Below are 16295 nucleotides of genomic sequence, written 5' to 3' on the forward strand. Positions count from 1 at the left end.
TTAAATAGTGGTTCTAGTATGCAAAGTACTAAAGGAAAAGTAGTTATGGATTCAAGGTCAGACAAGCATAAAGGATTCCTTGTGATCAGAAAGAAGAGACGTGCAAGGAAATTTTAAACCTAAAGTTGTCAAGGAAGAAGACCCAGTGACCAAGCCTCTAGCCTTATCTCCCTCAAAAATTTCTGAAAAACCTTCATTGCCTCACCTTGATATCTTCACGGATGATTGGGTGAAAGATTTTATGGCTAAAGTTGATGCAGTAAAGATTAAGAAGGGTCCTATCTTCTCTAAGTCCAAAAATGCCAAACCTTAGCCTTCTTTTGTTCAAAACTAAGCTTATGCTTTAATAGGATGTTTTTGTTATCTTTAGTTATAAATGTTCATTGTTCTTACTTCTTTTTAACATATGTGCTTATTCAGTTCATGACTCAATCTATTTCTCTATTTATTAATTGATTAAGGGAGAGTCAAACTCTCTCTAGGACTAACAAAGTACATCTAATTTTGTCATCATCAAAAATGGGGAGAAATGTTGAACCCTGGTTTTGATAATTACAAAATAAGAGAAGGTTGTGTTTGGCAGGTTCAATAATCACAAATCAGTGGCTCGTAAGGAAATTAATCAACTTAAAATTAAACTTCTGTAAGAACTCACTGTTTTGGAATAGTTGCTTTCTTTCTAAATAGGCAAAAACACGTAAAATATTCTTTGATCTTCGTACGTCGTGTTTCTCACAAAAGATTAAGTATTTGACTTAATCTTAATCTCTTATACTGCCTAAATAGTGTCTTAGGTTTTTCTAGATAAAATCTTATCATCTATGCACCTTTATTATTCTCTTGATCTTTGGTCCTTATTCTGAAATATTAACCTTATTTCGGAATAGCTTATTCCCTAATAAGACTCCCTTCTTCGCAAGTATCATCCCTTCTACCTATTCAGGAATAGCCTATTCCAGAATAGCAGTTCTTATTCTGAAATAGTGGTTTGATCTTTATAAGTATATGCATTGAGTCTTTCTGAAGTTTAGCATGTTTGGGAATAGTCTGGTCAAGAACAGCTTATTTGGGAATAAGCTTCTCTATTCCAAAATAAAGTCTTTCAAATCATCATCTCGTAACTTTATTCCGATATATGCTATTTACTTTGAAATAAGCTTTTTGCATTTTCATTCAATTTATTCTTCCTTATTCATGAAGAGTCTCGCCTATTAAAATAATCACACAAGGTCATACTCTGTTTCGTGCGTGAAAAACAGAGGTTTTCTTGACCTTTGCTGAATCATCCCCTTTCACGTTTTGAGTGTTATATTAACCATATAATGTCTCTAAAATCATTCTAAACGCATTCTTGGGATAAGTTGAGCTCAGTTTGATCTTACCAATAAAATTCTTATTCTTAAATAAGCTTTTCTCTTTCAAAATAGCATTCTCACCTACCTTGGCATAACACTTAATGAAAAGTTGTGTTACTTTCCTTACTTGCTGTAGAAAGTTTCGTCGAAAAGCACTGTTCCATTATCCTAGTTTAGGGATTGTTTACATATCTCAGAGAAAATAAGCCATTAACTCTAACGACTATATTAATAAGAATAACAAATCCTTAATGACCTTCAACTATGAATACAAACATTTATGAAGATGGAGAAGATACAAAGAAATACGAAAAAGCTCAAGTTATTTATATTTGTTGTTCACTAACCTTCTGAGTGTATATTTATTTCTAGTAAGCTTTATTAATTATATATCAACTCTAAGAGATTGTACTTAGCAATCGTTGTTCACTTCTAAACATACTTTGTTTGCCTCTATTTTATTGATTAATAATAGAGAAATTTAAATTTGGAAAGTTTAACTGGGTTACTTCATTGCCTTTGTAAAGGGGAGTGAGACAGACTTTAGTTTAAGTCTGGAATTGTACTGAGGCTACCAAGAACCTAGATTAATCTTGGTGAAGTTAGTGGAGAAATCTCAAAGAGGACTTGAGGACTAGATGTAAGATCAAGTGATTGGAGCTGAACCTGGATAAATATCTGAGCAAGCTTATTCTTCTTTATCTTCTCTCTGTTTAGTGATATCTCACTAAACTCTTGTTCTTATTTTACTTATCATTTATCAAATTTTTATAAAACCCAATTCACCCCCCTCTTAGGTGAACTTTCATAGACCACAATTCTCTCTTGACATATTCACTCTAAAAATAATAAAAATATACTTTAAACACCTTTTCATAATTTAATTAATTAATTTTATTTTATTATTACTATTATTTTATTTTGTTCATTACAGGGGCATATATGGAAAAGGGACATATTCACTACTGCTAACACATGTTGTGCCATGACAAATGACACCGAAACGACAAGTCTCAATGACTAGCAACGTCATTCAAAATGAATTGGGCCTTGATTAACTACTGTTTCAAACCCAACATATCAATTTAGTCCAAACAGGACTTATTATTAACAAAGGTTTTACAAGCATTTTAAAAATGCTTTTGTCATATTTATTTAATGTGACTTCATATTCAAATACTTGAACTCGAGACCTTATACTAATTCAACTCTCTCGACTTGTCCTTAAGTCAAAACAAAGTAATTTCTCGAGGGCACTTCTATCAACTTATCAACAATAGTGCACTGAGTATTCAAAATGCAACATATTATTTGGGCAATGCACTCATATACGCAGCTGAATATATAATTGAATAAATCCATATTTGAAAATAACGAAAGAAAGTTCACTCGTTGAAATTTAATTCCTTTGAAACTAGCCAAGTCTACTGAATTAGTAGCTCGGCAACGTTTGTCCTTTTCTTTTCAAGTCATACTTGAAATATTTAGAGACTTTAAATATGGTTTTTGAGAATTGAACGGGACTTGGGCAAATAATGAACAACGATGATTCCTCTTCGTGTGTCCGCTCAAAGGACAATAGGTGCTCATCACTTTTTGATATAATCTGGATTATTCATGTTTAATTTAGATGATTTAGATTTAGATTTTTTTTTTTTTATCAAATAAAAAGTTATAAAATGTTCAATAAATCTAAAAGGACCAAATTTAATATTAATTTGTTATATTTTTCATAAATTGACTTTATAGATTTGTTCTAGAATGTTCAGCTTCAAAAATTTTAAATTGTAATTAAAAAAATTGGGAAAAGCTAGTTAAGACATTGCCTTTATTTTTAATATTATATTTATCAAAATAAAAATTTATTAAATCTGGCCATTCCAAAGTAACTCTAGATAGTCAATTTATAAAAAATGTAAACATTTTTAATATTAAATTTGGACAATTTAATCTGTCTAAAGTTGAACAATTTTACTAAAAAAAATTATAAATTTATTTTGATAAACATTAAATAAAAATAAAAAAATTTAAAACTAAACTGTTGAGATTAAATCTAGACAATCCAGATCATATCATTAAATATTTACCTCTAAGAGATTGAGATTAAATATGAACTATCCAGATTAAATCTAGATATTCTAAAATGTAATGAATTTATAATTAAATAGTTAACTAAACAAAATTTTAAAAAATTTATTAGGATAACTAGTAATTACTCTTACACATAATGTATCAAGAAAAATATACTCCCTCCATTCAAAAATATAAGGCATTTTTTTAAGGAGTTGGATGTTTAAAAAATGTAAGGTATTTTTAATCTTTCAATGTGTAATTATTGTCTTTTTTCAAAAGTACTTCTATTGATAATGACTTTATATTTATTATAGGGTATTTAATAAGGACAAATATAAAAAGATAATGTTAGTTTAAAAGTAGGTAACTACTTTATTGAGAGGTAAAATTCTATTAAAGATGCCATATATTTTTGAACAGAGGGAGTAACATATAATCCTTACAACCTAAAAATTTAAACAAATATCATGGCAATAAAAGAATTAAACCCATAAAATCAATTACCATTATATAAAATTTTAAAACCATTTTTCTCAAATTTATTTAAACGTAACCATGCTATAAAAAAGAGTTAAACTATATTTCAGTAAGCTACTGTATTTATAAAGAGGTTCACCTAATGAAATAGATACTTTAAAATCAACCTTGATGGAAAAAGGTTAAACTAGAAAAAATGCTATCAAAATTATAAAAGTTTAAACATAAAATTCAAAATCAATAAACAATGCTCTACTATCATAAGAAAGAGTATAATATGGTAGGTAGAAAAGAACTTGAAAATAATTACTCACTTTCTCAAAATCTGGGAACACAATCAATTATTTAAACATTTACTCCTTCCGTTTTTATTTATAAGATATTTTTAATCAAATCATGCAAACTAATAAAAGTTGGTTATCTAATTAAAAGTATAACAACATTCTAATTTTTCCCCTAATTATTATAAATAAAAAATAAATTTTTTTCAAAGCAAATTTATGAAAATACTTATCTTTTTCTCTTTTCAATTTAATAAGAGAATAATAGTCCATTCATTAGAAAATATGCTAATAACTTCTTATATTTAGGGACAAAAAAAAGTTTTAAAAGACTTCTTATATATAGGGACGAAGGGAGTATTCCACAATAAAATTCTCAACATAGAAATTGCATAATAAAATAATTACTCTAGATAAAATAGTAATGCAAATCCCATGGCCTCAGGCCTTATCTAACAGTACTGTCATCAGTCATAAACATTGAATATTAATGTAGAAAAATACAAAAATTAATACTTTCAATAACAATTTGTGAGTTCTTTATTGGTAGAACCCTTTAATGGCAAGCTGCAGCCCGACTATAGGCTCAGTACTCACCACTGAACCATTATGTGTTTCCTCTCCTTAAAAGTCCTTATAAAAGTGTCCTGTCCCAAGAGCTCTCTCTAGTTGAGATACCAAGAGTTCTAAGAATGGCCAACTAAAGTGCAAAAGATGGAGGTAGATCACATGATCAAAATCATGGAAACAAATAACCTTCCATCAAAGCAACCTCCAAACATATGCAAGGCAAACATGGCATCATTTTCCAAAATTATGACTATATCGTTCATAAAACATATATATACATAGTTCGGAAAAAAATCAGAGTAACAACAATCATCCCACTCAACAACAGTTTACAAAATTATATAATACTAATACAGGTTATTATACGTAGCAAAACACACACACACACACACACAATATTTTCTCTATAAGTATATAAATAATACTCTAATCATACAAACAAGCCTTCAAAGTAAATAACATGGTTACCTCTTTTCCCAAAGGCTAAATAGAAATTACTCGTGATCTCTACGTACGCATGATAACAAAGTAAAGTTAATATATGATGCCCATAAGAATACAAGTAACATATACATGTATCTCAAAGGGCTAATATAAACTAAATATCAACCATAGATTTCTCCCAATTTTCTTAATCTTTAATATAAACTAGTTTTTATGTATTTATAATACTAATAAAATTTTTATAATCTAGAAAATTGTTTTAGGGAAAATCACATATATCCCATATAACAAATTAATAAATAAATCTTGCAAAATTTAAAAACTACGTAAAATTAAGTCCCTTGAAATATGAGTGTAGTTTGAGGTTGAGATACAAAGATAATATTGCCCATGTTAATGTGGCTTTCATACGCAACTGCAACATCACAACAAATAAGTAAAATTTGTAATTCATAAGTTAATTTTTCCTTGTATAATGCTGATATAACATGGAGACTTATGTATTGTTATATCTAGCATTAAACAAGAATTCTAGCTTCTGAATTATGATTTTTTCACTTGCAAACTGAATTAAATTTCATTTGTAAGTAAAAACCAAATTAATTGTTAAGAGTTTTATTAATTAAATCTAACATTAAACAACTCATAGGCTAAATATGTAAATCTTGAATAAATTTTGTTGGAATTATTTGTAAATAAGTCTCCACACAATCCCTTAGAACTACGTACAGTCGTCTCCCATCCCTTGCAAGATTCACACAATCTAGAGGACATAGGAAAGCGCGTATTCTGTCAACCCATAATTTTATTCTGACTATATATACAAATCAACGGAGAATATTCTTAAGTGAAATAGAATAATTCCATAAATTATATTACATATCATCTTTTTTCTATTCAATTTCCCATCAACATCATCTTTCCATGCATCAATTTTCCCAATATAATTCAATTGTTAATTACAGCAGTGAAGTCAAGTGTCCAATATTTTTTACTAAAACAACCAAAAAAAAAAACAAACAAACTCCATCACTTCAGCACAAGGTACAAGCTGCTCAGAGGGAAATCTGAGTATTTTATTTGTTACTCAAAATTCAAGACCAACATAAACATTTGAAAAGCATCCATGTATAGTATAGTATGTCAAAAAGAGACTCCAGGATTATGAAGAGGCAAATTAATATCACACCATATCTGGGCCCTCTCGTCCATTTTTACTTCTGTCAGAAAGAGGAGCAAGTTCTGCAACACTAGAAGCCTCAAAGTGGTTCTCAGAAATAACCTCTTGATAACTAATCCACAAAACCGCATGAAGAAAAACAATAGGCATAGAACATGCTAAAGTCACACCCAGATGAATCTCTGCGCTTGTTAAAATAAGTTGAACCATAGTTGCAATGGCAAGTAAAGCCAAAACAAACCTTTTGTCTAAAACTCTGTGAAGGAGGTAAGAATTAGGGTGTGCCCTTAATAGCAGCAAGTACAACGTTGTCACATAGGTCATGATAACCAGAAGAATCAAGGAAACTTCGCGTGCAGGGATTAGGGTTATGAAGAGTATGATCCAGACAAAAAGTGTGTAATATAACCCTAAATTGCCCAAGTTTCTGATGATCCGAAGAGCTGCAGCTTCTAGGGTTAATGGAATGTTGAGAGGACAATAAAAGTTGAAGTCACTGAACTGCTTTTCATCGGGTGCTTTTGGTTCATAGGGTTCGTCGGTCGATGAAGGTGATTTTGATGAGTTGGGAATTCTCTGTATCGTTCCCAAACTTGCCATGTGATATGATGATTGGATCAACTTTTTGGGGTAATCTCCAACGAGAGAATTCTGAAATCAAAATGAATGTGTGATATGTTTGTTTGATTTGGATGAGGCTCGTGTTAATTTGTAGTATCAAGAGATATGATAATTTCTTTTCTTTTTCCCCTTTGGACTTCCTAGTGGAAAACTTTGAATAGAGACTTGGTAAAGAATTTCCTTATCATCGTCATTATATTAGACTATTGTAGAATTCAAAATTGACAGCTTGATTGACCTAGCTATAACTATATATATATATATGAAGTTGAACTGACATGTAAGTAATGTTTCGGAAATTTCAACAAGAACCTTCTTTGTCATCTCAAATAGAGGTGGTAATATGAGTTGAGCTCACAGGTTCAATCTACCAAAATGTTGTGAATTGGGTTGAAAAAATAGGAGCTTTTTCAGAGGCAACTTTTTCCCTGCTCGCACTAACCAGAGCCTGTCATGAATTAACTAGCACAACTTGTGGAGTAGCCCGCTCTTTTTTCCTTCAATTTCTATAATTATTTTTTCCAAACATAATCATAATATTTTGGAAAAATTACATATAGATTGCATGAAGCTGACTTATTTACAAATATGTCCTACGAAATTCAAAAACCACAGCTAGGTCTCTTAGGACTTAAGTGTAATTTGAAATTAGACTACAAAAATAATAATGCCCCTATTAAACGTACATTAAATCTATCAAATAATTAATTTATAACTACTTAATCAGCAATTTATAATTATAACTTCAACTTTTTACAGTTCTAACTTCATGTATATCCAATAATTAAATTAAATTGATTGGTTTAACTATTGAATAAGTAAAATTATAGTTATAAAAAGTTAAAATTATAATTATAAATTAATAATAAAATAGCTGCAAACGGTTAATGTTAAACTTTATTAATAATAAATGATTGTTTAGGTATTGAATATGTGAAGTTAAAGTTATAAAAAGTTAAAATTATATTTATAAATTGATAATAAAGCAGTTATAAATTGATGTAATATATGTTTAATAGGGTTATTATTGTCTTCGTAGCCTAATTTCACACTGCACTCAGGTCCCAAGGACTTGGCTGTCATTTTTAAATTTTTTGGAACTTATTTGTGAATAAGTCTACTCTACGGAACCTATTTGTAATTTTTCCTAATATTTTTTTGAAATATATTTGTTTCGTTAATTAAAAAAAAGGAAAATTTGTGAACAGTAACTATAATAAAAGACGTCAAAGATTAAAAAATACTCCTTGAACAAATATTTATAACTCATTCCTTCTGTCTTTAATTATTATCAGAAAATTTTCTATAATTTTTAACTTGAGACTTTATAAAATTTCTTAATGCTTCTTGATTTATTTTTTTTTTAACTAATTAAACAACATCAATATAAGTCAGTACTTTCTATTTAATAAATTCCATTGAGAGTAATTCTAGAAATTTAAGAGCATGAACTAATTTTAACCTGTTTGATCATTTTATTATTTGTTACTCAGCATATTAAAATTATAAAGAATAATCTGTTATTGAAACGCATGTTATTCTAAAGGCAAATTGAAATTTAAACATGTCCTGCTTTTAAATTTATTACCACATACATAGAGAAAATATAAACAACACTTATTCTTTTTTAGAATTTATTATTTTCTTAGATGTTAAGCATATAAGCAACAAATTATTTATTTAAAATTTATTATTATGTATAAATTAAAATTCTAAAAATAAAAAATATTAGGTTGAACAATATTTCTGAATTAAAATAATTCATTATTTTACTTTTTCCCTTTTGTAAAAAAATGTCGTACACATGATTTTATTACAGAACTATATTTCTGAATCATAAAGACCTCAGCTTAAGGTCTGTTCGTTGTTAAAAAAAATTATGTTGGAAAAAATTGATGCACTAAAGGATGGTGGGTATATTGAATTAAACGTTAGGCAAAAATGATGCGTAATTATATAATTTATGGATTATATTTTATTTGACTTATGATTCTCCGTTTATTTGCATAGCATCCATTCAAAATCAATGCTCTTCTTGGGGTATTTCTATCAACTCAGCAACAGCACACTGTATTCAAAATACAAATTTTATCTGGGCAATGCACTTATACAGGCTAAATAAAATAATTGAATAAATTAACCCATAATTGAAAATACGAAGGGTGTTCCCTCATCATAATTTAATCGAAAAATGAAAAAAAGTTCCCCCTCCTATATGCAAAATAAATGAATAAATAAATAAGATCACACGAAATGACCAAAATAAAATAAACAATTACAATTTTACTGTACAATTTGTTTATTTTAAACTAATAATTTTATCAAAAATATTAATGTCAGAAAAGCTCCTAAAAATTATGGCATTTTAAGAGATTTTATTTTCATTTACGTATTTCAAGAATATTTTTCTGTCATTTCCCGAATTCAATTCTTTGACACTAGCTGAGATATTAAGTGGGTCAAAAGTTTGTCTTTTTTTTTTCTGGGTCATATTTTCAATTAATTTATATTGCAAACTTAAATTTATGAAAACTTCAGCTTTACAAAAGCTAATCCAAACAGATATATATGTTTGGTTAATGGCCCCCAATATAAAGTTTGATGGCAAAAGTAAGTTGACTGGATACTGTTTACCTAAATTGATTAATTTACTTTTAGTAGTTTCTTGAAGAAAACAAAGTCAAGATTAGTGGCTCTGAGAGTATTGGATGCGGAGATTTGAAGAAAGGCGAATGATTTTGAGAAGGCTGTTTCTGGAGGTTTGGAGAATGATCTATATCTCCTTCAAAGGTAAATTAATGGATCTGGATATGGGTACTGGTTTCAAAGATGGCAAGGGTAGTTGTGTTTTTGATGCTGTATGGAGAGATTCAAAAAGTGTTGCCTTAGACAACAGGTAACGCTGAAATATGCAACAATTGAAAAATACTGTTGTTTTTTTATAAGAATAAGCAACACTTAAGAATTGTTCAGTAAACTTCCAATAGGCAAAATTAAATATTTCTGCCCTACCTAGAATTTGAACCTTGAACCTCTTAAATATAAGTCAAGCCTCTAACCATTTTCTAACATTACTATTATATGTAGAGATATTTTTAAAGTAACTATTGAATTAATTTAATAAATAAAATTAGAAGAATATGTCAAAAAATGGATAAAAAATAAAAGTAAATAGTTTTTTTTATAAACGTAAACAATATGCAAGAGTTCTTCACTGTTGTAAAAAGCAACATTTAAAAGCATCAATTTTTTTTCGTTTGCCTAATGGAATATAATAGGGAACAGTTTTTAAATGTTGCAATAAGAAGGGTTTTATAGGCAACAATTTATAAGTTACCTATTCTAGAATTTTATTGCAAACTATTGCTTAATTTACTTTAGAGTGCAATTTTCAGTCATTACCAAATAGTTGTTGCTTAAAGTGAGGACTAATCTCAATACATGAAGACTGTTATTTATCCAGACATTAGACAATACTTTTAGAATTGTTGTAAACCAAAGTGTTGTTATAGGTTAAAAATGTTGTAGTGATTGAGAGAAATATTCAGACGACCGTGTGATGATGGAGATTTCTCAAGAGGAATATGAAATGTGGCGTGCACCATGGAGAAAATTTCTTATTATTAAACTGTTGGATAAGAATATTCCTCTTTATGTCATGATGAGAAATGTTGAAGACTGATTTGATCACGCATACATGTGAAAGGGGTAGATTTGCCCATATATGTGTTGAGCTTTATTTACAAAAGGGTTGAAATAACTAAAAGGATAATCATATTTTTTAATTTCATTTTAAGCATCAAATGTATAAATTATATATATGACGAATAACAGTTGAGAAATATTGAAAGAGATATTAAAAATTTAAAATAGGAGAAAATGACACAAATAAGGATTCTATAAGGTAATTAATGAAAATTTTAAAATTTTATTCAAACTTCTCTATTCACAACTTGTAAGTCCTTATTTCGAGTTAATCTAATTACAAGGTCCTTAATTCACTACAAAAAAAAAATTCAACAACAACTTTTAGCGATGACTCTAAAAAGAGAATCGTCACTAAAAATGAACAATCTGCGGCAATAATAAAAGTTATTACTAAAAGTTTGACTTTCTACAGCAATATTCAAAGTCATCATTGAAAGGGTGATTTTTTGTAATGACAATATATAGTCAATGAAGATTGTTAGACTTTTAGCAGCAACAAGTGCATATTATTGTTGAAAGTCTAAATTTCAGTGGTGACATATAAGTCGCCATTGAAAGTTGACAATTAGTGGTGACTTTTTAGAGTCGCCGCTAGAAGTTTGATTTTCATATTACCATCATAATTTTTATTTTTTTAATCTAATATTTAACATTTTAAGACATTAAATTTGTTGTATGATCGTAATTTTATAAAGAATATATAAAATAATTTAATCATCTTTCATTTAATATATTTTATGGTTAAATTGTAACTTTAAAATAATACAATTATTTTAAGATAAGGTTAAGGTATTATTTAATGCTAATGAGCCAAGCTAAAGAATTAAGTCGAACCATGTTATTTTACGTCAATTTTTGTTATCAAGTATTATTTTGTTTGATTCAGTCCAAATATTTAGGCAATTTGGTCAATTGGTTTTGGTCAATTAACACAAAGTCTAACTAAATACATATCCTTATGTAAAGTAATAAATTCATTCAAAAATCTAACATTTGATATTTTAATTTATTCAAAAACCTAACTAAATTGAGTCTCTATTTTCAAATATTTAATGATTAAATTGATATTTTAAATAATAACACTACTTATTTACAATAATTAGACATGTGATAGTTAAATTTATTCATTTATAGAATGATATTTCATCTAATCTAATTTTTTTAATTTAAATTCTACATTTAAAATCAGTAACTTTAAAGTTTGATGGCAATTTAGGTATTCTCAATTTGATGACTAATGATAGAAAAGAGAAAGATGAAAAGAAGAAAAATAAAATATTCTAAAATTCTACTTTTAACTTTTACAATATATGACATATATCTATATATGTGATACTATATGATATTTTTTTATGCTATCTTGCGATATAAATGAAAAAAAATAGATAATATAGTGTATATTTTTCTTATAAAATTATAATTTAAAAATAAAAACTAATTAAAATGTAAAATGTAATGTAAAACCAAGCCAATTACATTACTTAAGAGTTATTGTTAATTAAAAGTAAAAATAACATTTTAAATAAAACTAGCTAGAAAAATAAATAATTATGAACTAATGTATAATCATCTACTCCATTTGTTTAAAAATGTAAAGCATTTTTAATCAAATCTCACCCCCAATAAAGTAGTTACCTACTTTTCAATTAACCTTACCTTTTTATATTTACCCCTATCAAATGCCCTCCAATAAATATAAAGCCATTATCAATAGAGGTACTTTTAAAAAAAAAAGACAATAATTACACATTGAAAGGCTAAAAATGTCTTACATTTTTTAACATCTAACTCTTCAAAAAATGCCTTATATTTTCTAACAGAGGGAGTATATTTTTACTATTTATTCTTAGACATTTTTTATATTATAGTCATAAATATGAGTGTCAAAATAAATAATATAATAACCTCAAGAAGTAAAAAATAAAATAAATAATTCAAATGATATTGTATCATCAATTACATTTATTTTTTACATTAGACAAAATAAATAATATATTTTAAAATTTTAATAAATTAAAAGAATTAAATTGAAGTATTTAATGATAGTAATGATATTTTATAATATTTAATATTTAAAATATATGTGTGTTTGTATAGTGTTATATATTTATTATTTATTTATTTATTTATTTATTTATTTAATTATGTAATAATAGACTGTAGGTTTATTCCAACTCAATGGCAACATGGTGGGAAATAAAAGGAGGAAGTCATGCTTTCAAACCTTAAAAGAGGGAAGTCATGAAATAAAAATATAAATTGGTGATATGATGACACATGGTGTGAGGTAGGGACGATATGTGGAGGATGATATGACGTCATATGGAAGGATGACATGGCCCATGTGGGTAGATAAAACTAGCATTACTTTTCAATGATGAGAAAAAAATCACTGCTGATGTGTGGTTTCTGTAGCAACATTTGTTGCTACCAATTCTCAATTTTTTGCGGCAACTATCTTTTTGTGATGACAAGTTTTCTTTTCTATGGTGACATTTATTGCCACCGATTTTTAATAGATAGAATCAATGATAAAAGTTCTCGCAGTGACATTGTAACGACTTTTTGTCATCACTTAAAACTTTCAACAGTGACCTTTTAGCTTTCAGCAATTGAAAGTCAATTTTTTTTGTAATAATTGTTATTTTATGTTTTTAAAATTGAGAGAATGACACACTACTATAAAAATGACTTTTTACAGTGGCTAAAAATGACTTTTTACAGTGGTTAAATAGGTGGTGTTGTTACATAGGATGTAGAAAGTCTAACTTTCTACATCGGTTATACGACCACTGTAAAAAATACATATTCTACGTCGGCTAACCATAACCGATGTAGAAAATAGTTCAACAATTGAAAAATTAAAAATTGGAGTACTTTCTACACCAGTTAGAAGTGCAACTAGTATAGAAAGTTGACTTTCTATACCTTTGGACTTCCAACTGGTGTAGAAAATACTTTCTACACTGGTTGGGTTCCAACCGGTGTAGAAAGTCCACTTTCTACACCAAGTGACAGTCCAACCGGTGTAGAAAGTTGACTTTCTACACCAGTTTCACTTCCAACCGATGTAGAAAGTTTGCTATTTTACACCAATTATTACCATAACTGATGTAAAAATTACAATTCTACACTAGTTATAGTAATAACCGCTGTAAAAAGTGCATTTTATTTTTAAAATAAATGTTCATATTTTTAAAATTTCTCTACTCTGTACAAAAAAATTACCACAGCCAAATCAGATAGCACAATTTATTTATAATTTCCAATATAAAATTAAATTAACAACTATTCAAAACTCAAAGTTATCTATAAACTATCTAAAAATTATATATTGAGCTATCCAAAATATTGTATTAACAAATATTTTCAAAAGTTGTCTACAACTAACAAACTTCTTAAATTATATGAAACTTTCTACAAAACTCACAAATTCTCCCCAAAATAAATTGTCCAATGTATGCGAATGTCTTCAATTTCAGCTTTGGGGAATGGATCCAAATTGTCAAACATCTAAAATATAATTTGTAAAAGAGACTTATTATGTACTGTCAAATAACATAACAAAATAAAACTCTTAAAAATATATATACCTCTTTTGTAAATTCAGTCATGCCCAATGTGATAATGTTGAGCATATGTCTCATCACATATAGGCCGCACAATTTCATCTTCACCGGTTGTCGACGGCTCTGTATAAGAATAAATCATAAGAAATCAATAAAAAAATATTAGTAATTGAACATATTCATAAAGTATAGCATTACCTTTGGCTCGATCCATGTAGGATCCTTGAGCTCATGTCCGTGCTTTTGCAAGACTACATTTTGATATGTTTTCATTGCTCTATGTTCAAGATCACCAAGTTAGTAACTAAAATATTTAGTGTAAATTATATTAATATTTTTGCACAAATATACGTACGAGTCTATCGTCTTCTTTTAGAAGATTTTAATAGAGAAAATTGATAATTTTAAACCAAATTAATGATCATATGCAACAACCTAAGGCTTTATGAAGCCACTAACATTACTTCCAACAACAATCAATATCAATAACAATTAAATTTAAATAATTTAGGGGAAAGAATAAATTTTAAAAAATTTTGACAAAACCTCCCCTAAAAATTAGACCTCCCAAGACTTTTAAAAAATTTTAATAAAGAAAATTGATAATTTTAAACTAAATTAATGATCACATGCAACAACTTAAGGCTTTATGAAGCCACTAATAGTAATCCCAACAATAATCAATATCATTATCACACACACACACACACACACACACACACATATTAGCCTCATAAATTAAAAAAATTAACAAAAAATACAATCAAATAAAAGATTATCTTTATAAAAATTAAGAGCCATACCTAATCAATCAAGAGTGGCGGCAGCAACAAGAGGAGGAGCAAGCCATAGGAGGAGGAGGAAGAGGCAGGGAGAGGGGAATATGAAGGAAATGGCGGCAAAGGGGGGAAGGGGTGCAGCTGCAGGGGGAGGTGGAGGGGGCACGGGGAAGGGGAAGGGGATAGGGAGGGGGCGGGACAGGGGGAGGTGGGTGGGCGAGGAGGTGAGGGCGGGGCAACGGGAGGGGGCCGAGGGGACGGGGGATGAGGGAGGGGGTGGGGTTGAGGGGGAAGGGGATGGGGCGGGGGCTGAGGCAGCGCGGGATAGGGGAGGGGTAAAGGGGGAGGGGGCTCGAAAAGGGAAGAGGAGGGACAGGGGGCAAGGGGCGAGAGCAGATTCTGAGGAGGCAGAGGGAGGTAGCGAGATCGGGAAGAGAAAATGAAGGAGGAGGAGTAGAGTGGGAGGCACCTATCAAGCAAGATTGAGGAAGAAGAGGAGAAAATGAAGGGGGAGGCACGGACTAAAGGAAAAAAATTTAAATTACTTTCTACAACGAGTGTATAAACACTCACTGTAGAAAGTGTTTTTCTACAGCGATGAGTGTCACTCGGTGTAGAAAGCTTGACTTTCTACAACGAGTGTTTAGTCACCCACTGTAAAAATCCTTTTTTACAGCGGTTCGCATTTCACCCGTTGTAAAAACTATAATATGCGTTGCCATTATTACAAAAATGCCACCGCCCTAACTTTCTACAGCTTTTTCCTTCCAACCGATGTAGAAAATACCCCTTAAATTTCATATTTTGTAGCAGTGACACTTAAGTTTCAATTGAACTATTTTATTCCTGTAAAGCCTCAAAGAAATTCAAAATGTAAAGGACATCCCTTAATCTTAGGACCAAAATTTAAACTTCCAAATTTGCAATCTATTTTTTAAAATTTGCAACTTCTTCTACTTTAATTTGCAATTCAGTTTTCTAATTTAATTTAAGAATACAATTTTTTTACAAAAAATACAAAATTTTGACATTAAATTTTATAAAATTATTTATTTAGTTCGATAAATTTGTAATTTATTTTCTTGGATTTGCAACTTTATCTACTATAATTTGTAACTTTATATCCCAATTTTATTTATGAACATAATATCAATGTTTATTTTTCTCAAGAGAAATTATTTGTTCAATTCTAAGAATTTACAATCTAATTTACCTAATGTGCAATTCCATTCACCTTA

General features: G+C 28.9%; 2 protein-coding genes across 2 annotated transcripts; one reads left to right on the forward strand and one right to left on the reverse strand.

Moving 5' to 3' along the window:
* Positions 1-6383: 6383 nt before the first annotated feature.
* Positions 6384-6980, reverse strand: LOC129297213 (uncharacterized). The gene has a single exon (XM_054935577.1). The coding sequence runs from the start codon at positions 6978-6980 to the stop codon at positions 6384-6386; it is 597 nt and encodes a 198-aa protein (XP_054791552.1).
* Positions 6981-9709: 2729 nt separating this feature from the next.
* On the forward strand, positions 9710-15500 carry LOC129297214 (uncharacterized). The gene is made up of 2 exons (XM_054935578.1): positions 9710-9897; positions 15074-15500. The coding sequence occupies exons 1-2, from the start codon at positions 9710-9712 to the stop codon at positions 15498-15500; spliced, it is 615 nt and encodes a 204-aa protein (XP_054791553.1).
* Positions 15501-16295: the final 795 nt, after the last annotated feature.

This window comes from Prosopis cineraria, unplaced genomic scaffold (assembly GCF_029017545.1).
Source record: "Prosopis cineraria cultivar Desert tree isolate PC_DT_omini unplaced genomic scaffold, ASM2901754v1 PC468, whole genome shotgun sequence".
Classification (NCBI taxonomy): Eukaryota; Viridiplantae; Streptophyta; class Magnoliopsida; order Fabales; family Fabaceae; genus Prosopis; species Prosopis cineraria.